The 27,355-nt window shown below is 36.2% G+C and overlaps 3 protein-coding genes across 6 annotated transcripts in view; 1 reads left to right on the top strand and 2 right to left on the bottom strand.

Annotated features, from left to right (window-relative positions):
* The first annotated feature begins 901 nt into the window (after positions 1-901).
* On the top strand, positions 902-9,101 carry aptx (aprataxin). 3 transcript variants are annotated; one of them, XM_081360548.1, is made up of 10 exons: positions 956-1,068; positions 1,187-1,320; positions 2,102-2,148; positions 2,251-2,304; positions 2,460-2,702; positions 3,052-3,111; positions 3,611-3,837; positions 3,910-4,013; positions 5,468-5,640; positions 8,985-9,101. In XM_081360548.1, the coding sequence occupies exons 2-9, from the start codon at positions 1,191-1,193 to the stop codon at positions 5,620-5,622; spliced, it is 1,020 nt and encodes a 339-aa protein (XP_081216674.1). In that variant the 5' UTR covers positions 956-1,068; positions 1,187-1,190; the 3' UTR covers positions 5,623-5,640; positions 8,985-9,101. The 3 variants fall into 3 exon arrangements, with proteins under 3 accessions (XP_081216675.1, XP_081216674.1, XP_081216673.1); XM_081360549.1 differs by lacking the exon at positions 8,985-9,101 and having other exon boundaries at positions 902-1,068; positions 2,408-2,702; positions 5,468-6,198; XM_081360547.1 differs by lacking the exon at positions 8,985-9,101 and having other exon boundaries at positions 2,394-2,702; positions 5,468-5,808.
* Positions 5,789-22,539, bottom strand: slc44a1a (solute carrier family 44 member 1a). The gene is given in 17 exon segments (XM_081360546.1): positions 5,789-6,738; positions 8,777-8,854; positions 8,963-9,199; positions 9,906-10,043; positions 10,128-10,211; positions 11,033-11,189; positions 11,281-11,449; positions 14,584-14,670; positions 14,673-14,754; positions 14,846-14,985; positions 15,096-15,185; positions 16,177-16,346; positions 17,237-17,330; positions 17,424-17,560; positions 17,663-17,805; positions 21,297-21,383; positions 22,021-22,539. Coding segments are annotated over 17 exon segments (1,938 nt in total). The 5' UTR covers positions 22,045-22,539; the 3' UTR covers positions 5,789-6,717.
* Positions 22,540-25,090: 2,551 nt separating this feature from the next.
* abca1a (ATP-binding cassette, sub-family A (ABC1), member 1A) overlaps positions 25,091-27,355 on the bottom strand; it is a 42,445-nt gene continuing 40,180 nt past the window's right edge. For both annotated transcript variants that reach the window (XM_081362392.1, XM_081362393.1), the window contains exon 50: positions 25,091-26,729. In XM_081362392.1, coding sequence (XP_081218518.1) covers positions 26,589-26,729 — 141 coding nt within the window. In that variant the 3' untranslated portion in view covers positions 25,091-26,588. The remainder of the gene's footprint in view (positions 26,730-27,355) is intronic.

Raw genomic sequence — 27,355 nt, 5'->3', positions numbered from 1 at the left:
ATAGGACAAAAGCCTATTCCTGGGTTCCATGATGAAAACAGAAGTGTTCAATAATAAACACCTACATGTATTATTCATAATAACCAGAAGCAGTTCTTCCAAGTAATTTAGTTCATTACTAAACAAAGTAACACCCCCCAGCTCCCTCTTCAAATAACAAACAGAAATGATCATTGTTAAACACAATACAACAATTTCAAAGAGAAAATAAATAAATATAAAAAAATGAAAACGTACAAATAATGATGACACTTTATATAATAAGGTTTCATACCTTAAAAATTAACTTGTTATCCCAATTTTTTTCTTTTGTCAAATCAACTTTTCTCAACATTTATGTGGTTCAGATAACATAATATTTTTAGTGTCTGTTGATTAAACCAATCTGCTTCATTGTATTAACTAAATGTTTTAAATTTCAATTGACTTGTTTTTGTGTGTGTGTGTGTGTGTGTGTGTGTGTGTGTGTGTGTGTGTGTGTGTGTGTGTGCATATAAACCAACCTTAACACAATGTGTTATTCATTCAAAAGCAGATATTATATTCTTATACATTCTGTCCCAAAAAGTGCATTAAAATTATACAGTTGTAGAAAAAAATGTTTCTGATACAAACCTGGTGCGTTAACTTAAGTAACAGCTGTATAATTAAAGCAATAACCTTATATATTTCATTAATCCTTCGGTTTCAGTCATTTTGTTTTGACTTTGCCCACTGTAAATCAATGCAAATTTATAAACAAAAAAAGCAATGTTGCCTAAAATGTTATGGTGAAAACCTGTTAACTGTAAGATGCTTTTTTTCAATATAACTAAATGATATAACAATATTTGTTTTAGTTTAGTTAAAGGATATTTGTCCACAAACTCACACAAATCTTTCTTCTTGGCCATGGTCATGTGAGGTCTCACGGCGCCGCTCACCGGTAGGTGTCAGTATGCGCGCGTCCGCGTACCTGCGCGTGCCCATGAAGAAGAGAGTGCGTCATGCGCTGATGCAGGTCCCAGTGTTTTGTCTTCACCCATAACACTTTCTGCTGTAGATAGCCTATATTACACAAGCAACAGGGTAAGTGATGAATATATGTGGCGTTTAGACAAGCATTTTAGACAGAGAATGCTGTAAATTCACGAATCAGCCCATATTACAGTAACTTACGTGTTATAAATATCAAACATGTTTTCAGGGAGATGCCAGTGTGCTTTCTAGTAAGTGATGGTTCACATCATAAACCCATTCAGCTTCATCATCAACAAGCTGTGACATTGGGTCGAGGGCCAGAAACTAAGATAAAAGACCAAAAGTGCTCAAGAGAACAAGGTTGGTGAAGTTAGTGCACCACATGAGCCCGTGGAAAGGATGAATATGGCAAGCCGTTTTGACTTTTAATCTTTCACAGTATGTGAATTTGTGAAATCAACAATTCAATTCGTTTTTAATTCTTGATATCAGGAATTAGATTTCTACTAGTAACAATGCCATTTTTTGATATCAGGGAAAATTCTTGATATCAACAATGAAGTCATCACTCGCTGAAATAAGCCATCTTAATAGCATTAATTAAATTTCAACTGTTCATACTACTTGATATTTGTAATTGCTAGCAAAATAATGTTCATTTTCTGATATCATGAATATGATTGTTACTTGTAAGAAAGCCATTTTAAATATCAGAAATACATTTTCAGGTATCAGAAATAACAAATGTAACATGTTGAACTTGAAATACATTTACAGATATCAAGAAGTAACATTTGAACTGGTGAAAATGATTCATAAAAATTGATTTTTTTTACTAGTAAGAATTGTATTTTTAAGAAATCAGTTCTTGATATCAACAATTGAATTTGAATGGCAGCCTATGGTAACATTTAACTAGTGAAAATACAATTACAGATATCAAGAATAATAGATTTTACATCAAGAAGTTGTATTTCTGTGAGTGATGTTGCCATTGTTGATATCAAGAATTGGCTTCTTTTTCTTTACTGAAAATTGAATTGTTGCTGTCGATAATTAAATTCATATCTCGAGAACAAATAAAAGTCAAAATGGCTTGCCATAGACGCAGGATTTCTTTATTTTATTTATTGTTTTGCAGTTGAATTAAGAGCTGATTGCAACAGAGGATTTGTCTCAGTTAAACAGGTATGCTGGAATATTATAATATTAAATAAAATATTATATGTCATAAATAATAGTATAATAGATATTTTAAATATAATAATGCATGCTTGATCCACTTAACAGTTGGGTGTGAATCCTACAAATGTGGACAATGTGGTCGTGGGCAAAGGCAATCAGGTACAGTGTCATCAAAATCACTTGTGTTATATTTTCAGCATCCAGCAAACTCAGTATGTCCATAAATGCCCTGTTCTCTTGTAATTGAGGCTGTATTGCACAGGTTACTGGTCTTAACATCCTACAAACCACATGTCACCCAACTCTACAACCAGGTGACCATAAAGCCGGGCCAGAGACTTTACATGGTCAACCAGATGTATCCTTATACAGTGAAGTTCACTGAGACGACGTTCACAGCCAGATCCGCTGCGGAGGGGAGCAAAGCCTCCAAAAGAGCCTATCGGATGAGTTCTGAGGACAACGGAGAGAAGATCAAGAGTCCTGCAAATACGACATCAGCATCTGACGGTTCTCCTCCAGCCAAGAAGACGCCGCCGCCTGGACCTGATAAACCAGTGCGTTTCTTTGAAAAGTTGAAACTAAATGTGATAAAAATAGTAGCCTAATAAAGCTGCCCGAGTTACTGTGATTTTGCAATAATTTGCAATAAAATCCAAATATATGATATTTTACACTTGTAAAAATATATTAAGGCAGTAGGTTTATATTGTACTGATACTTTGTCCTATTTTCAGACACTTCTAACTTTAAAGCCAAGTTTCCGAGCTGGTTGGAGAAACGTTTTTTTGTTTAGTTTATAGTTTTAAGTGTTGTTTTTTTTTTTTTTTTTTAATAGCGACCTCTTTTACTACATTTTGAGTTTTGACTTTAGACTAAAACACTGCAAACATTCTTGTTTTCCAGGAATCTGCTGGCCATTGGAGCCAAGGGCTTAAAGTGTCAATGCAGGACCCCAAGATGCAGGTATGAGTTGTTCATTTCTATTGAAACGTATATTGATGAATTAAGAGGACACACACACACACACATATATACACACTGCCGTTCTAATGTTTGCAATCCGTAAGATTTTTTAATGTTTTTAAAAGAAGTCTCCTTCTGCTCACCAAGGCTTCATTTATTTGATTGAAAATACAAAAATTTAAATACAAAAGTGTATAATGTTACCAGAGATTTCTATTACAGATAAATGCTGTTCTTTTGAACTTTCTATTCATCAAATAATCCAGAAAATTGTACACAACTGCTTTCAACATTGATAATAATAATAAACATTTCTATATCCACATAGAAAACAGTTTAAATTGAAATAATATTTCACAAAATTACAGTTTCTACTATAAATGCAGCCTTGGTGTGCAGAAGAGACTTCTTTCAAAAACATTTAAAAAAATCTTACCAACCCTGTAGTGTGTGTGTGTGTGTGTATAAAAGCATAAGAGCTACAATTTATTGTCCTCAGGTGTATAAAGATGACAGGGTGGTGGTCATCAAGGACAAGTACCCAAAAGCGCGTTACCATTGGCTGGTTTTGCCGTGGGACTCGATCTCCAGTCTGAAGGCTCTGCGGCCGGAGCACGTGGACCTGCTCAAGCACATGCAGCGTGTGGGAGATCAGATGGTGCAGCAGTGCCGGGACGCTCACAAACTGCACTTCCGCATGGGATATCACGCCATCCCCAGCATGAGGTACACACGTCTGCGCTCTGATTGGCTGCTGGTGTGGGGCTTGTCATGAACTAAATGTTTATTTCCTCTTAGTCACGTCCACTTGCACGTAATCAGCCAAGACTTCGACTCGCAATGTTTGAAGAACAAGAAGCACTGGAATTCCTTCACGACTGATTATTTTGTTGAGTCTCAAGGTGAGTGGAAGAAAAACTAAATCTGCATGAAAACAAATGATGCAATGTTTGTGCGTGATTTATTGGTGCTTGTTTTTCTAAACTTGATAAAAGTCCTTTAATGAAAAGCATTAATAAATTAAAGTCCTCCTGTGATGAAAATCCAGTTTTTAATGTTGTTTATATGTCTATGTGGTGTTTCTAGGGTGACCAGATGAGATTGGCTGAAATTCGGGACGGGGGGGGGGGGGGGGGGGAGTGTTGTTTGGGGAGGTTTTGGGGTAGTCCTACTATGATATTAGACTACATGACCTATAATAAAATTAATTTTCAAACCTGAACCAAACATATTTTTATTCAAAGATCAACAGTCTGTCATTAATATAGGCTATAGTCTGTCACAAAAAACAATATTAAAATCATGAACTCAAATGTCATTGTGACCAAAAAAAAAAAAAAAAAAAGACTGTTGTAACAGTGCGTAAATCAGACATGTCAGGCTATAAGTCTAACGCTAATAAGCCTTATGCCAAAATTATTATTATGACGAAATTGTCGGTCATTAAATAAGAAAACTAAATAATTGTGTAGATGATTTGCTTTGTGTAACCCAACATCAGACATTAGGCCGAAGTTTTTTTTTGCAAACAGTGCCGCGACCAATCAATCACTCCTTTACTGGCTGCCTGCACATTCACTGTCCTCGCGGCTGCGGCAACTCGCGCTCGCTTATCAATGCATTTTAATTCGCGCCTACGGTATCTTTGTTGAACTTCAAAAAAAGAAAAAGAAAAAGATGCTGCAGCCAATAAGCAGCCGGCGGGGGCTGGCTGCAGGACGACTCAATCTCCACGGACAGTTTTTAATGTTTTATCAGACAATGTAAGAATTTGCTTTAGTATAATTTTCGGGACAATTAGGGCCGGATTCGGGATTCGGGACAACAGCTTAGATTTCGGGACTGTCCCGAATTTTTCGGGACGTCTGGTCACCCTAGGTGTTTCTAATGTGCTTTAAGACAAACCATGTGTAGATTCATAAGTCGACACCATTGCTGAGTATTTTCTCCTTAAAACTGCAGTGAACCAAAGACAGTCTCAAAAACACGGTTTGAAATCGCTGGTGTTTCTGACGTCACAAACTACCTCGTAACCAATCAGGTCAATGTGTGATCGTCAACCAGTGGATCTCTGAGCTAGAGTGAGTGGAGGCGGGGCTAATTTGCATATCCATAGAACCGCGTATACTAAATGAGGAAAGGGTGTCGAGTTACATTCAAGCTATTGTTTTTTAAGGCATGAAGAACTTTTTTCCAAGGAAATTTCTTTTTAAATATGTAATTTTGGTGATCAAAAATTAGTTTTAAGGGATAAAATGATTGACAACAGGGGGATTTTAAAACAAAAAAAAGCTGTTTTACAGAAACAAGTATTCTAGTGTAATCAAGTAAAGCGTTCATGCTCATCTTCCCGCAGACGTGGTTGCGATGCTGGAGCGTGAGGGGAAAGTGACGGTGAAGGAAGGTGCCAGTGAACTACTGAAGCTGCCTCTGCGATGTCACGCGTGTCGTAAAGAGCAGCCGACAATACCCAAACTCAAAGAGCATCTCAGAACTCACCTGCCGTCTTAAAGACACTACAGCGCTCTCGTACGGGACAGACAGTTTAAAGTTTGTCAAAATTACAAATCATTTTGTAAACAGCCCTTTAGTAAAATGGATTTGTTCTGGATATTTGGTGTTTTCGTTCAATCCTCACTTTCATTATGAACACTGATTGATGCAATAATGAATCAATGACATTCTCTTTGGTTTTTATTGAATGGAGTGTGTCTAAACGTAGTAGTTAAAAGTAAATTGTCTTTCACACACACACTCACACACACACACACACACACACAACTTTCACATTAAAGCACTAGATAACAGCAACAGTGTGTAATTTCTGCATCAAATGGAATTGCATACAAAACTCTTTTCAAACAATTCATTGATTGTTGTTATAAACAAGCTGTCCGGTCGAAACTGGCTAATGTTGCCAAGTCAGGCTCCTCAAACAAATAGACTGCATTTCCATTTGGTGTTGCTGGTGGTGTAAAAATTACACACTCTAGCTTATTGGCACGAGGGAAATGACAATCAGTGTTCTGCTGTTGATTTAGAAGTTGAGTCTCGTATAACATATTTGCTTGTAACATAGTCCTGCACAAAATAAAATAAACAGAGCAAATATAAGATGGAACTACTCTATTACGTAATATTAAGATAAGACACTCAAGGGCCGACTCTGAACCTCAAACGATCTGAAACTACTTGATAAAAGGATCCTATTTTATTGCTTGCATAGAAAAACATCGACAGCTAGAAAGTCTATCAAAGTCAAATAATATAAACAAGATAAAATACAAAAAGCACCTTTAAAAAAATAGTTAACTAGGACTAAACCAAAAATATCGCTAGGTGATGACTTCTCTATAAACTTTAGTATCCTAATAAAAATGCAGAGGCAAACTTTTTTAATAAAACTTCAGGAGCAGAAATCTTCCAGCTTGTGTCGTTTCTTGTGCAAGTTCCCAACTCACTGTCCTAGAGTTTTCTAATGTAAAATGCCCTTTAAGTCGTGATGACAGATGTCTGTCACATTATAATCCCTGAAGAGAAGCTTTTGCGCATCTCAATAGCACTTTTTTTGGAGTGTCAGATGATGTAATACCGCACTGGTCTTCATCAGGCCTCTGTACCTCCAGTCTGAAACATAATAAATGATGAGTAGATGAATAGAGCGCAACACAGCCTGTCCACTTATTCAGCGGCGTTTTGTTTCTGGAACTGTTATTTCTATTGATTTTCCCCCTGAGACATTTAAAAACAATAAGCCATGATGAACCAAACAAACCAGGTACAAGGTGAATCACAACCTTACCAACTTTTATATGGAGCAACAAAGTATTTGAAAATCGGATAAGACCGAAGGTAACAGATTGTGTACTTGACGGCTTTAAAAAGGTAAAGAACTGCAATCCCATGAAGCACTGCGAACAGCATAGTGGTGAAATATAAAACTGTTGTTGATTATATCAGTAGAAACACCATATTTTAAGTTCATTGCAAAATATGCAAATATACTGCATATAGACATATTTTAGTATTTTGACTGCATAGCGAGAACAACTCAATAACGTTTTTACTATGCGTTAAACAAGTACAAATAATGCAAATGGCTGACTTCACCTGAAGCATATACTATTGATCACGGTAGGACTGACTTTAACGTGATTGGAGTTTTTACTTCAGGAACCCAACTTTTTTTATGGTTATGCATTAAAACTCTTTAACTAATGCTGCATTTCGCTGTCACAGAAAGCTGGAGTTTCCAACTTCCTACTAGGAAAAAAAAAACTATTTAAGGCCCTGTTTACAGCTGGTATTAAGATGCGTTTTGGTCGATCGGATCACAAGTAGACGAGGGAGACACATTCCCATTTACTCCTGGTGTTTTAATCTCTTTTATCCACTTCTGTCCTGATTTCTTCGAGTGGAGGGTGTATGGGCTTTTCCAGATCTTTCGATCTAATGGACAAAATAAACTCACGCAATGTACAAATGAACACGACCGGAGCATCAGCTTTAGTTTCTGCTCTGACAGCCGTAAGATCACGCCGAACAAGTGCGTGTTATGCCTGGTTCAGATTACACGATTTTTTTGTCTGTTATGATAGTCACTGTGTCAGATTACACGATTTTGACTCCTAAAAATCTTGTTATGTCGTGGACAAGAAACATGTCAGACTACACGTTGTTTTCCGACCAGTCATCGCGAGCCGTCTCACACACTCATTCACTCGCACATACACACGCTCACTCACATAGCCTACACGCAATCACTCTCACACACACACACACGCTCTCTCACTCACACACTCACTCTCGCGCACACACACAGTCACACACACATGCTCTCTCACTCACACACTCACTCTCGCGCACACACAGTCACACACACATGCTCTCTCACTCACACACTCACAGTCACACACTCGCGAACACACACTCTCTCTCTCTCACTCACTCACTCACTCGCGCACCGTCGTCGTGGAGGACCGTTAAAAAATTAAACATGCTAGTCTTTTTGTCGTGATGTCGTGAAGCATCGCAGACGCGACGTAGGTTGTCGCCCACTATGACACACTATACGAGATGAAACGATCGAATCTTGCGTCCCGACGCCCGTTGTCGTTTGCGAATCCCCACGACACCCTACGTCAAATGGATCGTGCCAAAATCGGGCTAAAATCGTGTAATCTGAACCAGGCATTAGAAATCAGGAATGGAGAGAGAACATTGAGCTTGGTACATTTTTCATCTTCAAACCAAACTTGGGTCTTCAGCCGACAAAGTTTAAATCCCGTCTGGCTAATGCGCTTCCCATAATATTTAAGCATTAGATCAGTAGACGGAGAGAAGACGGTGTTTTGTGGCTGTTCGAACACACTCGACCACAAGAGCGTTTACACTAGGAAAGCAATCCAGTCTGATGCGTTTTCAACGACCTCTGGAAGTGGTCAAAAGTGGACAAGCTCAAAACGTCTCAGACCCCGTTTACATCTGTATTTAGTGTCGTCCACTTGTGATCCGATCGACCGAAACGCATCTTAATATCAGGTGTAAACAGGGCCTAAGATGTGCTTACAAACTTGTGCAAAATCAAACTTAAATGGAACTTAAATTGAAAAGGTGTTTATGACAAGAAATCTGTGATCAATTGAAAATAAAACATTAAACTCACCATTGATTTCATTTCCCGAATGTCTCCTTCTGCTTTGCTGTACCGCTCTGTCGCTTTCTTGGCGTTCTCCACGAACTCCTACGTGAACGATCGCAGAGAGACACCAAGCGCATGTTTAATCTGCTATACAGCAACACAAGGCTATTATAAATGACTTTTGGTTGGGCGACTAGGAAAATCTCTCACCATAAGGCTCTTGTCCATGTAGTACTCGCTGCCCGGGCTGCCGTCGTTGTACTTGGTGTCGATGGCGAAGCAGAGGAAGAGTACGTCTACTACGATCTCAAAGATGGAGAGGAAACAGTGCGCCACCAGGAAGGCGAACACACACACGATGATGAGCGGCAGCACCCAGACGGTGTACTCGCGCTGGTAGTTCAACGCAAGGACGCCCGCAAACGCCGTGCATGACACGATCAACACCTGCACACACAAGAAACACAAAGAGAGAAAAAATTTAAAACACCAATCAAAACTATTTTATTGCTTAACAAAACAAATCGATACACAATTCACTTTAGGTTCATCCTTTTTATTAAGGATTCTTGAGGAGTTGTTTGCTCTTTTTTTTTTTCTCCTTGTGTGCGTTTTATTATAAAGCATGGTGCATTGGAATGTTGTAATATGTAGATATGTGGAATAGGATTGTTTTTAATGTATGTTTTTTTTGGTTTGTGATGTGATGCCACTGCCCTAATATAATTTCCCCTTGTGGGATTAATAAAGTGGTTAACTTAGCTTAATTTATAGTTCAGCAATCTTTAACACATAAATCACCCCACAATGCTTGTGACTGAATACTTCAGATCAAAAAGATTAAATATAATTTTTGTCAACTGATATTAAGCTGAAATAAAATATTAATTTTAGATAAAAAATCAATTTTATAAATGCTGCCTTGTCAACTAACTGCAATGAAAAGTTGAAGTACTAATATAAAAGTTGAAATATATATATATATATATATATATATATATATATATATATATTTTTTTTTTTTTTTTTCAGTTTTAACTTTCGACTTCAACTTAAAGTTTTTATTTCAGTTAGTTGATGCAGCAAAATGTGTGTGTGTGTGTAAATATATACACTGAATTCTCTGCAATATAATGGGAAGTTGAATAAATACCTTTCCCAAGAACAGGACAAAGTCCCCGACACTGTTGATTGCTGCCACACGGAGGGCGTTTTCCACAAGGATGAAGAAAGCGTCTCGTGCAGATGTGCAGAAGTTGGTGCTGTTAATGGCCGTTGCCGTATACGCGTTCTGAAGAAAAAGACTCATGATTAATGCATCAAATTAACATGAATGAATTGAGCTTTCTGCACAATATGCACACGCATAACTCACCATGTTCAGGTAAGTGAGGCACTTCTCTAGACACCACAGACAGCAGATACACGCCTTCAGCATGCAGCGGGCACAGGCGTTTTCCTGCAGGAACAACATATACTTCATTTTACCATTCAAAAGCCTTGGATCAGTTTTTGGATTTTTATTTTTGAAGAAATTAATACTTTTACTCAGCAATGATGCATTATACTGATCAAAAATGACAGTCAAGACAATTTTGTTATTTATTAATGCTGTTCTTTTGAACTTTCTATTCATCAAAAAATCCTGAAAAAAATATTAAGCAGCACAACTGTTTTAACCATTGATCATCATATTAGAGTGATTTCTGAAGGATCATGTGACACTGAAGACTGGAGTAATGATGCTGAAAATTCAGCTTTGATCACAGGAATAAATTACAGTTTAACATATATTCAAATAGAAAACTTTAAATTCCAACAATATTTCAGATTATTACAGTTTTAAAGGTGCAATATGTAACTTGTGTCCCCTTAGCGGTTAAAAAAACAAAACTGCATGTATTTTGCATAAGAACATTGTTTTGGTTGTGCTTTGGCTCTGCGTGACTGCGGATGAATATGGTTATCATACTTATGGTTATCAGAATTAAGAGATGACTAGCTGAAGACGTTACTGTATCTATACCCATTAATAGACACTGTACTTCCCTTAAAATAAATCAAGCACAGTGCTACGACAATCATACTGAAATGAACACTTTACAGTGAACTCTGTTAGAGAGCTACATATGGCAATGTATCTGTTCAACAAAATGCCTTACTCACCTGTTGAGTAAGAAAAATACCTTAATCTCTGAAAAAAGTTACATAGTGCACCTTTAATATTATCTGTTTATGGTGAGACATGAACGTGGATCAGCTGACAGTGGCAGGACTCACTTTTCCTTTGAGCTGACTGTGGATGTAGGTGAGGATGAGGCGAGGAATCTCCACTAGAGTGATGATGAAGGCTCCTTTAACTACGGTGCCCAGATGATAGCGCATCAGACGCAGGACAGACGACACTATGGGCGTGAAGGGCATCTGAGACTTATCTCTACAACGACAGAAAAAAAAAACAAAAAAATCACAATGATTTCCCTTTCACAAATAAAGTGTCTTTTTTCTAACTGACTTTGACCTCTGACCTGGTGAAGTAGTATGTGACCACAGCGCCAGCTACGGTCATCTGCTGGCAGGCGAGGATGAACTCGCTGATCCAGATGAGTCCCACGGCGTGGTACCACACCATGTACTGCAGCGGCCCGTCCATACGAAACTCCACCAGACCCGTCTGGTTATTCTTCACTGGACTTCCTGTGGCGGGAGAAACATGCAACTGCAAGATACTGTTGGACAGAAGTCTGAAATGCTGTTCCTAGTGAAACTCTGGTTTATAATAACACTAAAATCAGTGGATTAGGAGTAGGCAATATTGAATATTTATGACACATTTATGAGGATTTTTCTTATGAAATAAAAATGATCACATTGCAAATATAGAAATCATCATATGTAGGGATCAAGTTTTCTAGTGGCCATGCATGAGAATGAGACAGAGATGTTTTAATAGCATTTCAGATTTAAACTTCAGAAAAATGGCATTAGTATGGAAGCTAGTTTCCACCATGAAATAAAAAATAAAAAAAGTTAACTGTGACTTTTTATCCCCGAATTGCATGATATAAAGTCACAATTTATATTTGAATTTGCAAGTTGCACAGTTCAGACTTTATAACACGCAATTGTGGGTTATAGTCAGAATTGCGAGATATAAACTCACAATTGAGAAAAAAAGTTAGTCTTTTTTCCCTCCGAATTTGACTTTATAACTTCATATCTCACAATTCTGGGAAAAGAAGTCATTATTGTGAGATATAAACTTGCAATTGCGAGAAATAAAGTCAGAATTGTGAGATAAAAAGCCGCAATTAAAAAAAAAAAAAAAAAAAATTTAAGTCAAATTTATTTATTTTTTATTATGTGGCAGAAACATATGAAGGACTAAAAATGACAGAACGAAAAATAAATAAATAAATAAATAAAAGTAGAAATAAATAAATAAATGCAGAAATAATAGTAAAAATAAATACATTTTGGTAATATAAATGGCTATTTCTGTATTTTTACATGTATTTATTTATTTATTTATGCATTTCTATATGTATTTATTTATGTAATTATACATTTATTTATATATTTATGTATTTATATATTTATTTATTTATATATCTATATATGTATTTATTTATACATTTATTTATTCCTACATTTATTTATTTCTGTATTTCCACATTTCTACATTTATTTATTTCTGTATTTCCACATTTCTACATTTATTTTTCCCTGCGCATGTATGCTAATTGACCAATGGCTAACCACGCCCCCAAACGCGATGAGCCAATCACAGTACGCATAGCTAACCCAATACACTTGGACGTTCTCTGCTTCCTCGTCCATTGCAATGCATTGCGGTTATCAGGTTTCATTCGTTTTTATGTTTTTTTCTTGTCATTTTGGCTTTAAAACAGCGTGTGTGTGTGATTTTGGTTGGGTGACAGTTGTAGGTTACAGTTTGACAAGAGTTTACAATTTGACAAAAGCACAATGTTGTGTTTTACACAAATATAAGTAGGCTAAACACTTTGCAGTTTTAATTATGTCCTGTATGAACAAAATGGAGTATGTTTTTATGTTTCCACTGTTCGATCGCGCCCCGGCGCCCGCTCTCTGACACACACACACACACACACACACACACACACACACACACACACACACACACACACACACACACACACACACACACACACACACACACACACACACACACACACACACACACACACACACACACACACACACACACACACACACACACACACACACACACACACACACACACACACACACACACACACACACACACACACACACACACACACACACACACACACACACACACACACACACACACACACACACACACACACACACACACACACACACACACACACACACACACACACACACACACACACACACACACACACACACACACACACACACACACACACACACACACACACACACACACACACACACACACACACACACACACACACACACACACACACACTCCAGCAATGCAATCTTGACATCGCAGCCTGTCCATTATTCTGCGCTCCCACCAAACGCGAATAGGGCGTCAAATTTGCGCGTATCCGCGTCTAGTTCGACGCTTGAACATTTTGAATCCAAAGCGAATAGGACGTGCGTATAAAGCGAGCATTTGAAGCGAAATAGCACCAAACTATAACGTTTACACTGTGAACTGTAAATCTTTGTTCTGGAGCTGAAGCTTATCGACCTTCTCAACAATAAAATTATTAATATAACCCTCCGATGCATATTTAAGGCCCTTTTGGTGACATCGAGATGATATATAATCTTTCTGTCTCCAAAAAAACATCAATTGCCTCCTGTGAAATGTCTCCTACTGACAGCTGCCAAAGCGCCTGTTACCAAATGTTGACTGAGTGAGTGGAGGGGGCGTGGTTAGCCATTGGTCAATTAGCATACATGCGCAGGGAAAAATAAATGTAGAAATGTGGAAATAGAGAAATAAATAAATGTAGAAATGTGGAAATACAGAAATAAATAAATGTAGAAATGTGGAAATACAGAAATAAATAAATGTAGGAATAAATAAATGTATAAATAAATACATATATAAATAAATAAATATATAAATACATAAATATATAAATAAATGTATAAATACATAAATAAATACATATAGAAATGCATAAATAAATAAATAAATACATGTAAAAATACAGAAATAGCCATTTATATTACCAAAATGTATTTATTTTTACTATTATTTCTGCATTTATTTATTTATTTCTACTTTTATTTATTTATTTATTTATTTTTCGTTCTGTCATTTTTAGTCCTTCATAGAAACAAGCTTCCTTACGAGTTCGATTAATTTCACTGAATCAGTTCAAACTGTCAGCTCTAACAAAGTGAATAAAAATTCTTCAAGGATTTTTTTTTGCATCAGCAAATCTATTTTCATGCACTAAAGTAACAATACAAATAAATAAATTAAATCATATATATAAAAATATTTAAATAAAAAATAAAATATAGATAAAATAAAAAAATACATAAAATAAAATAAAAACACATTATTTATGTGCAATACATTATTTAAACATTATTTATGTATAATCATTATATACATATACACATACATAAAAGGTAAAAAAAAAAAAAAAATACATTTTTGTATATATGTTAGAGTTAGGTGTAAGCATTTCTCTTTTTTGAATTGTGCTGCAAACAAATACACCAAATAATTGTTATTTTTTATAAATTTTTTATATATATATACAAAATATATATAACCCACCCCAGTCCTTGGTTTGTTTGTGTTGACGAACCTGCGGTTCCCAGGAAGAGGAGCACGGTGATCCAGTAAACCCAGAAGAGCATGAGCGTCAGGAAGGTCCAGAAAGGCTGCAGGGAGTGAAGACTTTACCGGCCACATGAAACAGAGCGATGGTGAGCGCCACACGCTTCCTCATGAAGAACATCAGCAGGAGCAGAATCACCTGAGGCGTACAGTTATAATAACGTGCATGGTAAATATTTGCATTTGCCATTCCATACAGTAGCGATTCCAGACGTAGCCCCGGTTCATACCGTGAACACAGTGGCAGCGATGGCGTAGACGAGCAGGGCTTTCTGGTTGTCTTTGGCCACCTCCAGTTCATGAGCCGGGAGAGAGTCCTTCACTGCTTTCCCTTGATCCACGTACAGCCACCACAGGATCCCAGTTCCACCTGCCACAAACACAGCGCCGTCTCTCAGATCATGGGCTCTTTGTGACTTTCAGCTAGTGACAGTCAGCGCTGGACGTTTCATTTATTTCAATGTGAAACTAAGACCTCACCAATTGAGCCGACCACCACAACAGCTGTAAGAATCCAGACCAGAAGCATGGAGATGTAACGGATCACAACCATCATAATCAGAGACAGAACTGCAGAGGAAAGCAAAGACATAAAGTGCTTTAATTCTCACGCTTTTGACCACTGACGCTTCATTTTAGGTATTATAGTTAGCTTTAAATTAAAATGGTAAAACTTTACAATAAGGTCTTATTAGTTAACATTAATGCATTAACTAACAATGAGTAACTGTATTTATTTGTTATTTGTTAATGTTAGTTCAACTGTTCATTGTTAGTTCATGTTAACTCAGGTCCTCAGGTAAAATTTAATGTTAAAACTAACAGTAACTATGATTAATAAATACTATAGAAGTATTCTTCATTGTTAGTTCATGTTAACTAACAAATTAACTAATGTAAACAAAAGTCATTACAAAGTGTTATCACTAAAACCATAAAAGAATGTAATTGCTTGAAATTAAATATAAAAAAGTACGTATTTTTAACTTTAACGTACTAAAAAAACTAAAACTGAAATAAAAATGTATAAAAACTACAGACATTTAATTAAAAAAATTAAAAATAAAAATAATAAAAATGGCAAAAATACAACAAAATTAAAATAACTCATTCAAAATATCAATAAAAACTATAATAGTATCTCAACCAGTGTTAGGGAAAAATTACTTTTAAAAGTAATGAGTTACAATATTGCCTTACTCCCTAAAAAAGTAACTAATTGCATTACTTAGTTACTTTTTATGTAAAGTAATCCATTACATAACATTTGCGTTACTTTTCCTCACCTGGGCTGGGATTACTTGTTTGTTTGTTTTTAACAAAAAAAGTTTTGTAACTTTTTCCAAGTTACTTGAAAAAAAGTAATCTGATTACGTAACTCCCGTTACTTGTAACGCGTTACCCCCAAACACTGATCGCAATGATACTAACTGATGCAAACCAGGTTTCATATTTATGAAAATACGTTATTTGAAGTATTCAAACATAAAATTTGTATTCATGTTGTTTTCAGGAGTGGTTTGAGAGTCGGCTTTGTTACAGTCCCATGTAATGCGCTCACCGAGAGCTAGCAGACACAGGCCCATGATGATGTCTTTGGAGGTCATCACCCCGGCGATGACCCGGTGCACCACGCTGTTGTCGCTGACGAAAGTGATGAACGCCTCCGCAAACCTGGCGTAGCAGGAAATGTCGACGGGCATACAGCGGTGAAACACTGGTAAAGATGCACTGCACAAAGAGATGACAAACAATGAGGTTCCTTAAAATATCAACCTGAAGTTTTCTGTACATACAAGCAGTAAAACATACAGAGAAGTTTTCTTTGCTGTGTTGACATAATAAGTATGGGTGTAAATATTGATGGGTCTATCTATATTATTGTTTTAAATTCCCAATAGTTTTTATTTTAGCCATGAATCATAATTTGCAACTTGCTATCTTTAGTCAGTGGCTTTTTAGTAAAATATAGGAAAAATGTATATTTAAAAAATATCTGAAAAAAAATCTGACACTACTGTTCAAACTTGGTTCAGTCAGATTTTTATTAATAAATAAATTATTTTATTCAGCAATGATGCATTAAATTAATCAAAAGTTACAGTAAAGACATTTATAATGTTACAAAAGATTTCTATTTCAAATAAATGCTGTTCTTTTGAACTTTATGTTCTGTTTATGTTCAAAGAATCAATATTGGTAATAATCAGAAATGTTTCTTGAGCATCAAATCATCATATTAGAGTGATTTCTGAAGGATCATGTGACAATGAAGACTGGAGTAATGATGCTGAAAATTCAGCTTTGATCACATGAATAAATTATATTTTAACATATTCAAATAGAAAGTTATTTTAAATTATAATAATGTTTCACAATATTACTGTTTTTTACTGTGTTTTTTGATCAAATAAATGCAGCTTTGGTGAGCAGAAGAGACTTTACAAAAACATTTAAAAATCTTGCCGACACCAAATTTTTGAATGGTAGTGTATATCTACTAAAACATAATTTAGCCAATTTTTTTGGAGCAGACTAGCATAAAAATGAGCTCAAATCCAACACGCATGGACTAAAAGGAACAAAACTTCTGGGTTTTATAAACTAGACTAAGTTTCTACCTTGGATGGACAGGAAGTGTTGGACATTTTGTAGCTCTATTAGGGTGAGATGAGTATGTGTCTGGTTTTAAGTCATAGGTGCATAAATCAGATCCTAGAGACAATCATATGGAAAAACAAAACATTAGTTGAAAAAAGACATTTACATTTCATGATATTCAACGACGTTCGACAGCACTGAGCTCACCATTAGCGCTTGAGAACTTCATGAGATCCTCATAAGACTTCAGCTCAGTCTTTGGACACTTTGAGACGCACAAAGCCACAGATTTAATCTTTCTTTTTAGTATGTCGATGTTGCAGGGGTCCAGGAAAAACACATACCTGTGACAACACCATGGAAAGAAATGGTCATTCAGTGATTGTTTGCACATGGAATCAGGTGATCTGCTGTTTCAGCTTCACTCAATGCTTGGTTTCACACACTTTCTGGAGGTGTGGTCCAGGCCGCTGAGCTCGATGTCGGGGATTTTGGCATTCTTCTGACCGCAGGTGTTCCCGTAGCTGTCGTACCCTGATATGAGCCTTGAGGCGGCCCCTGATGCTATAGCGAAGCCACAGATGCAGAGCTGCCATAGAAACACAAGATGATGATGATGATGGGACACAACCAGGCACGTGCACAGGTAGGGCTCAACCTGTGCAGAGCACATGCCCTTTTTGCCCTCACACTCCGAAGTGCCCTTTTTTTGGTGGTTTTTTTTTTTTTTTTTTTTTTTAAATCAATGCTATTGGTCATCCTTTACGTCTGTCTGTCTGTTTTACAAATATTTAGCCAATGACAGTTCTTAAACCGAGCTTGTGTAAATCTTATTCGATCCTCAAGCTGTCAGTATGCTGATAACTCCGCCTCCTCTATATTCACTGAATCAACTGAAGTTCCACAGCAGCCGCACAGTAGACCGCAGCTGAACGAAGTTTTGCAAAGGGTAAATAAATATCTTGTTGTTTGAATAAGTACTACTAAACACTATGTCTCTAAAGGCTCATATTTTATTTATTTGATGACTCACTGACTGAGACATGTGAGAGAGGTCTAGGCTAGCATTTGCCATCTAGTCATAGCCAATACATAGCCTAACGCAAATAACTTAAATATCCTGTGCATACAGTAGTATTTCATCTTTTATAAAATGCGATTTTGGCCAAATGTATTTTACAACAGGAAAAACAAACTAGTTTGTAACCTGTTGATGAAAATGTAATGTGATACCGCCTGCGCCGTTTTAATGACGGACAAAAAAATGCACATTTGAACACATTCGCTGGTATATTGATAAAAGTAATACAACAAAAACTATATATTGATAAGTAATACAACACCATATAATTTGTTTTTACTATCGGAAAATCATAACAGGTGCGCCCCCGCGCTGTTTCGTACTGGAACTTACACAAAGCGATCCTCTTCACCTAGATAACATATTTCTAAGAAATTTCTTCTTTGATTTATGATTGCTGATACACTTAATTTATTAACATTTAGGATAATCATGTTATGGTATATAATATTCAATTGTGGTTAATTCAAGGCTGTTAATATGCATGTATTCGCTATCTAATTTTTAATCTATATTATTCTATACTCTCCGCTCATCCTCACATGTATAAAATGTAGTAAAACATGGTTTTACTACAGTAATGTTGTAGTAGTAACAAAAAAAAAATGTAATTCATTCCAAGGCTTCATTTATTTGATCCAAAATACAGCAAAAACAGTGATATAGTGAAATATTTTTAGTGAATAAGAGACCTTCAAGAGACCAACATCCCTTGTCCTCCACAGCACAGTATCAATTTTTTGCCAGGTAGGCGGATACATGTTGGATATAGTAAAGGCATGGCTTTAGTTTCTTATAATCTGGAATTGATTTGGACACTATTACTCAAATTATATTTCAAAATAGTTTGTCAAAAATACTTGACTCATTGCTCTACCTTCCCCTCTTCTCAATGTCATACATAATCATGGTAACCAAATAATACAAATTAGCTTATAAAACCAAACAGAATAGCTAAAAAAGAGAATATGAAGAGTTCAGATGCAAAAGCCTCTAAGTGCCATCTGAAAATTTCTTCTAGAATGATCATTTTTTATCAAGCTCATATATTTAAGTTCAGTAATTTCACTTAAATGGCAATGAAAATTAGCTATTAATTGTAATTTAAGTGAAATTACTGAACTTAAATATATGAGCTAGATAAAAATGATCATTCTAGAAGAAATTTTCAGATGGCACTTAGAGGCTTTTGCATCTGAACTCTCTCTCTCTCTCTCTCTCTCTCTCTCTCTCTCTCTCTCTCTCTCTCTCTCTCTCTCTCTCTCTCTCTCTCTCTCTCTCTCTCTCTCTCTCTCTCTCTCTCTCTCTCTCTCTCTCTCTCTCTCTCTCTCTCTCTCTCTCTCATATATATATATATATATTTCTCTGCAAAGTTCATAAAAAAGTGCATAAAGTTCAATAAAAAAACAGAATTTTTTAGCTATTCTGTTTGGTTTTGTAAGCTAATTTGTATTATTTGGTTACCATGTTTATGTATGAGTCAAGTATTTTTGACATATATTTCTATAAATGCAATTTAAAAAAGAGGGAGTACACAAGAGCAACAGAAGGTTGCTGTTGTATTTAGGTTAAGAGGCCCTTAAAACCCTGTTTATCTATATTATCTATATTATTATTATGGTTGTTATTAATCTTGAATAAATCTAAAGCTTTTGAGACTATTGTTTTGTGTTATTGAATTTGTCATGAAGACGTGACCATTTCTTCCTTTTATGTAGGCTTACTAAATAATTTTGATATAAAAAAAGGGAGGAGTGCCCTTTTTCAGTTTCAGCACATGCCCCTCAAAAGGTCTGTGCACGGCCCTGGACACAACCAGTAGCAAATGAAAATTAAATATTTTATTAGGGGGCAATATTTGCCCCGCCGGAACTGATTTTCAGGTGTGGTTACATGTGAACATGTATTTATTCATCCCACTTGCGCAAACACAGATTCAGTTTTCCTCAAAATGAATAAAACAGTGAAAAGCAAACTCAGAATATTATGCAAACCTGCATAATTAAATATCTTAAATTACACAAATATACTTTATGTATTTAATCTCACTTTATTAAACAATGTCTTAGAGCTGAAAGGTTTGTTTGAGCTGCGCCCTCCCCTCTACCTTACAGATGTGAATTTATTTTTTCTTCAGCCCGAGGCTTATTCATTTCACTTTTGGTGCAAAAGGGCCTTTACATTTGCCAAAAATTTGCCTTTTTTTGATATTAAAAACAAACAAGCCCAGCCCAGGTGAGAAAAAGTAATGCAAAAGTTTCCAGAAAATGTATTGTAATGGATTACTTTCCACACAAGTATTGTAATAGATTACTTTCCATAAAAAGTATCGTAATTGATTACTTTCCATAAAAAAGTATCGTAATGAATTACTTTCCATAAAAAAGTATCGTAATGAATTACTTTCCATAAAAAGTATCGTAATGGATTACTTTCCGCAAAAGTATCGTAATGGATTACTTTCCGCAAAAGGTATTGTAATGGATTACTTTCCATAAAAAGTATTGTAATGGATTACATTCTGCAAAAGTATTGTAATGGATTACTGTCCATAAAAAGTATCGTAATGAATTACTTTCCATAAAAAGTATCGTAATGGATTACTTTCCGCAAAAGTACTGTAATGGATTACTTTCCACCAAAGGTATTATAAAGGATTACTTTCCATAAAAAGTATTGTAATGGATTACATTCTGCAAAAGAATTGTAGTGGATTACTTTCCATAAAAAGCAACTAATGCCATTAGTTATTTTTTAGGGAGTAATGCACTTTTACAAGAGACTTTCCCCAACACTGCTATTATCTATATTATCAAAATAACATAAAACAATAACCGATACATTTAATAATAATATTAATAATAATTTCATGCTTAACTATTAACTATTTTCTTTTATTTGTAATTGTGAGCATTGTTAATTTATTTATTTTAAATTATGTGGATTATATTTCTTTTTATTAATTTCACAAGACCTATTGATCATGTCTGTTCTCTTACCATGCCGATATTGAAGAGGATGAAGAGGAGCAGCCATGGGATATCTGTGCACTTCCTCTGCTCTAAGGGTTTCCAGTCGCGTGTCTTCTGTAAAGGGGAAGTTGGGGAGGGTTTAGGTCATATTTTAGAATTGTTGTAGAGTTTACACAAGCAGATGGTTCCTTTGTCACACAAAATGACTATTTAAGTAAACTACAAAACAGTATGTAATAAAAATAATACGTTTTATTTAACAATAACAACATTGGTGGTGACCAGAAGAAGGTTCCAAAAATATAAACTTTATCCAAAAATATTCATCTTGAAAAAAAAAAAAAAAAAGTTAAACTATAAAATACATTTTTCTCCAAGACGTAGATTTTAGGCAAATATAGCATGGCTAAAACAAGATGAAAGCATAGTAGTGAATGAATGGGACATGTTTGAACAGACTGCCTGTTCTCGCAGTCAAACCCGGAAATGAGCTTTACACTGTTGACAAACAATTGCTCTGACCTTTGATTTATCATAATTGTGATGCAATGAAGGCGATTCGGTGCTAATTGTCTCTATAAAGTGCACAGACCTTCAATTTTAACCCTTCAACTGTAAACTCCATCTACAAGATATTTGCATAGAAGTGATCGTATGTTTACACTCATAACTTCTTGCTATGCGTTTTGTCGTCAAACTCCCAAAAGTTCCCAGATGTGAATCTGCATGCATTTACACGATGATCTCTTACCTGTGTGCTACCGCAGCATCCCATAATTCCTGAGCCGATGAGAACCACAAACAGAAACACACGTGAAACCGTGTAAATCAGGGAGTCGCCAGCGCGAGAGCAGCGTGTCCTGCAGCGCTAGTTTCAGGAGAACGGGGTGTAAAAGTTGCACATTGGTAATAAATACATACAAATAAATGCCCTTGGAAACAAAACACGTCCAATAGAGCAATCACGCATGCGGCATGAATATAAAACACACTCAAGTCGCTGATGGTAAATGGATTAGGATGTGTGTTTTTCAGGATCTCTGACGTCCTATTAGCCTAATTATCCCTTGTGAATTCCGTGACAAGGAAGGCGGAGCTGTCCTGTCCTCTTCCTCCTTCTCCTTTTCTTCTGTCACACTGGAAAACATTGAACTAAGATCAGATATTTCACGCTGGAGCCTGGCTGTCCTTGATCGAATCTAGGTCAATATTAGGACAGGCACACTTGTTTTACGTTTGAAAATGCAAGTTATGTCACTGATCTAGCGATGTTTGATTCGCGAACGAATCGTTCTTTTGAACAGATTCTTTTGAAATGATTCGTGTGATGATTCACAAAGAATCACTCGATAGCGAGACTGAACCAACACGAGCGTAATGCATTACTGGTAGGCTAATTAATTACTGTAAATTAATTGAAAATGTAAGGTAAGGGATTACTCTTAATTTTTCTGTAATTTAATCACAGTTAATCACTGATGTAATTGCACTGAGTACAGTAGTTTAGAGACAGTTCTTAGTACAGTAATCTTACACCGTTGAAGATGTAATTAGTAGCTAGTAGCCTAATTAATTAATTAATTTTACCCAACATATATTTTTATTCAGTATAGAGCAGTAAGTGATCGTTTAATTATTATTATTATTTTTTTCATATGTACAAATACAACATTTGACAAAGTTGTTAACGGCATTGGAAGTAATTATATAGGCCTAATATGTGATTTAATATAATTTACTTATATAATTTACATTATGCAATGCATTGCAAATAATATTGGAAACAGTAACAACTTGACGTGATCTATAATAAGCTATCCGACAACATAGTGATAAGATTCATTTTTAAAAATATGAAAAATTAAAATGGTGCGGAGAAAGAATACTTTTTTGAGTTCTACCTGGAAAGAATTCGAGTCAAGAGCTTCATTAAAACGAATCGCCCAAAAGATTCGATTCACTACATTGAATCGAACCTCTAGCTCGTTTACTGTGACTTTAGCACCATCTAGCGGAGAGAACGAAGTAGTGCGAAAAGTTTTCAGTGTCCGCGACCATTTTATGGTCTCATTGTTGAAGTCCAGTAGGTGCTTTAGGCGCAGAGATTGCGTCACATCAGAAGACTGTGGTGATATTTGCAATAACTGAAGCTGTAAATTGTTGTTTTTCCTAGATGGTGGGAGTTAGAATCCAAACAACTTCACAAGACAAACCAAACGTCAAACAGATACGCTAAAGTGGAGATGCCGGGGATTGAACCCGGGGCCTCATACATGCAAAGCATGCGCTCTACCACTGAGCTACATCCCCGTTAGGACAAACGGTCTGAATTGGGCTACTACACGCGCACGTACGAGTCCGCATCCCACGCTGATTTCAGTCTTTACCTGTCAATCACATAGTGTATTTGGCGTTACTAACATTTGATTGGCTGACGTGACTTTAAAGGGTTAAAGTTGATGTTAACCATCAATCAATCTTTTTGTCTTTTATAAACTATTAATAACAATAATGTTTCTCAACCTTGCTATTATTTTATCAGTTGTTAAAATAGTATTACCCCCATCCTCTCCTCGGGTCTTTTTGACCCGATATTCTTTTTTTTCTTTTCTTTTTTTTTATTATTCAGTGTTCATTGGTGGAGTGGTCCAAGACCTTGTCACTTTTGTCGCACTTGAACATGGAATATACACACACACACACACACACACACACACACACACACACACACACACACACACACACACACACACACACACACACACACACACACACACACACACACACACACACACACACACACACACACACACACACACACACACACACACACACACACACACACACACACACACACACACACACACACACACACACACACACACACCACTCATGTAACGAGATGGTCCTCACTGCAGAACATGAAATCCACGGGGAGGAATCGGATCCAGATCCAACTCCTCCCACCTTACATATACCTAAACCTACCCATCTCCACCCCTGATCCCTAAACCTACCCATCTCCACCCCTTAATCCCTAAACCCACCCCTAAACCTACCAATCTCCACTCCTTATATCTGGATCCAACTCCGCCCCCCGGATCTCGTGTACTGCATTGAGGTGCTACTGGATGTAACAGGGGCAATGTTTTTATTTTTTATTTTTTTAAATAAATGGTGAATTTATAACAGCATTTTTAAAAACTGCAGCACTTTTTTATTCTGAATAAATAAAGTTTTCTACTTTATTACAATATCTGACTCTTCAGTAGTAGCCTAATTTAAAAAACCGCTCAAAATTAAAATTAAAACTAAAAATACTAAAACTTTACAATGATTACAATTATTTTATACTGTCTAAATACATACAGTACCTGAATGCGTACTGGGGGAAAAGCTGACTTTAGGACCGAGAGGAACACTTGCTCCATATATAGAGCTATAAGGCCATCTAGTGGCAAGAGTCATGAAATATCATGTTATATTATTTTTTTCCACAAGAGGTCGGCAGAGACACTAAATTACTTTTTCAAGTTGTTTGAACAAGTTTTTGCATGTAATGGAGAGTTATTTTGTATTTAAGAGAAATAATCTGAAGAACGTGTTATGTAATTTACATTAAAATTATTGACGAAAAATTGCATTAAACATATAAATAATACAAATGAAATGATATCAGCTTTCTGGACAAAAAAAGTTAGTACATATACAAGTACAGGCAAACTTTAAGGCAAGCTAGCAAACAAACTGTTCTTCTGACTTCATTTCCTTTACTAATATTTATTCATTTATTCCAGAACAGTAAAAAAGGGACACATAAGTGACTGAAATAGCTTTTTTAATATTTAAAATGTAAACACATACATTGTAACACAGAAAATAATGGCCATGGTGGGACATCTGAAATCGTCTATTAATCTGTTGTTAAACACAAAACATCCTGTTTGTGAATTATGAATATCACGACCAGTTTAACATCGACTGTTATAAAGTGCTTCAGTTTTGGACCAAAGACGAAATTTTCTTTTTTTGCTTCTTCCTCCACGTCATCCAATGTGCAGCAGGGGTTGTTGCTTAATTTCTGAGGGTGTTTGTCTAAAGAGCACCGCATGGATTTGGATATTAGACTCAAACGGTAGCACCTCATTGCTTTTGGTCACTTCACGCTGTAGGCGAACAACAAGAGAGCATTGGTCGAGATCTTGAACGTGGCAAACTAACTAAAGTTAAACTAAGGATTTACACAGAATAAAGAGGCACATCCTGAGTTATTAACTATGGCCAATGAATGTCTTTCTAGGAAAAGATGTAGCCATTGTTTTTTTTGTTTTTTTTTTAAGGCCCTATTGTACAATGAAACTCGTTTCAAATCATACGGTGTAGACAACAACAACAACAACAACAGAAAATGTAACATTTAGTCGCCCTGTTGAGGGCCACTAGCATAATATCCAACACCGACAACTGGGTTGCTTGATAATACGTTCATCGGAAAGAGTTTAAAACCACTTCACCAGTTTTGGCACAGACATGATTTGATTCTGTACAGTTTCACGATATGAACTCTCCTCAGTTTTGAAGTCCAGCCGAAACCCTCCTCGAGATCAGCGACCGTCCGTTTGATACCCACACAGAAACACTTCAGGATAACGAAAGCTAGAACATGCTTGAGCTTACAATGGCGTCCTAAACACGGCATCCATGTAAAGCATGCAGGAAACTTCCAAAGTCATCCGCAAAAAAAAAGTGTGCTCGACGCTTCTGGTGTCCTTTCTAGTCCATTAGCGGAGTGTTGTTTCAAGGCCCCACACTTGCAAACACTTGACAACAATAGTGAAACATTGCACATCATTGCATCAAAATATCATTTGAGTATAGCTTTAAAATGCATATCTAAAAAATAAAGTACGAGGACCAAGAGGAGTTGCTGAAATGCAAAGTTTTGAAGCCTGTACTAAATGAGGAGATGAAGTCGGCCCTGAATTAGACATCTCGTTGGCAGTGTCCGATTGAGATTTTTCGATAGAAACCCCGCAGACGTCTTGTCAATCAAACATTCACAAACAGCTTCAAGTTTTTTTCCTCGCGTTCGCCGTGACGGAGCAACAAGCACCAGGCTCAGCCTCGCCGTCATCGGCCTTTCACTCTAATTTCTTCTTCTTTTTTGCATTGATTTGCATTGATTTGCTTCAGTAGTGTGTTTCAGGTCCAGTGCCCGCTTGTGAGCACACACACACACACAGCTGAAATAGGACAAAAAACTAAAAAGTAGTACAAAAACGAATGACACACTAGTCCCGCAGAGGTGTGTTTTGTGGATCACACCACTGACTCCTTGGTCTTCTGGTCTACGAGGAAGGCGTTCAGTTGAGAAATGTCCACAACGGCATCGTGTTTGTTCATGGAAATGTCTTTTAAGTGGTCCTCGTCCGTTTGGTCCTTGGCAAAATTCACAAATACCTGAAATGAGCACAAAAATATATAATAAGTTACAGCGGATGGTGTTTTTTTTATTTATTTTGAGGCGTTTTGTTCTTTTGCGAACTTCCGTTTTTTTACACAACCATTTAAAAGTTTGGGGTCGGAAAGATTTTCTTAAATGTTCTTGAAAAAGAAATGTTCTGTTCACCAAGGCTGCATTTATTTGATCAAAAACACAGGCATTTTAAATGATAATATTTCATTATATTGCTGTTTTTACTGTTCTATATTTGAACATATTGCGAAATGTATGTAATTTATTCTTTTGATCAAAGCTGAATTTTCAGCATTATCACACCAGTCCTCAGTGTCACATGATCCTTCAGATATCACTCTAATATGATGGTTTGAGGATCAAAAAACATGTTGAAAACAGTCATCATGCTTCATATTTTTGGGAAAACTGTGATTTTCCGGGATTCTATGATGAACATAAAGTTCTGAAGAACAGCATTTTCTGAACTTTTACTGTTACTTCTGATCAATTGAATGCATCCTTGCTGAATAAAAGTGTTAAAGGGATAGTTCGCCCAAAAATGAAAGTTCTGTCATCATTTACTCGCCCTCATGTCGTTCCAAAGGCTTCTGAAGATGAACAAAAGTCT

Source organism: Scardinius erythrophthalmus (genome assembly GCF_964197995.2).
Source record: "Scardinius erythrophthalmus genome assembly, chromosome: 3".
NCBI lineage: Eukaryota > Metazoa > Chordata > Actinopteri > Cypriniformes > Leuciscidae > Scardinius > Scardinius erythrophthalmus.
This window is presented reverse-complemented; position numbering and strand designations above follow the sequence as displayed.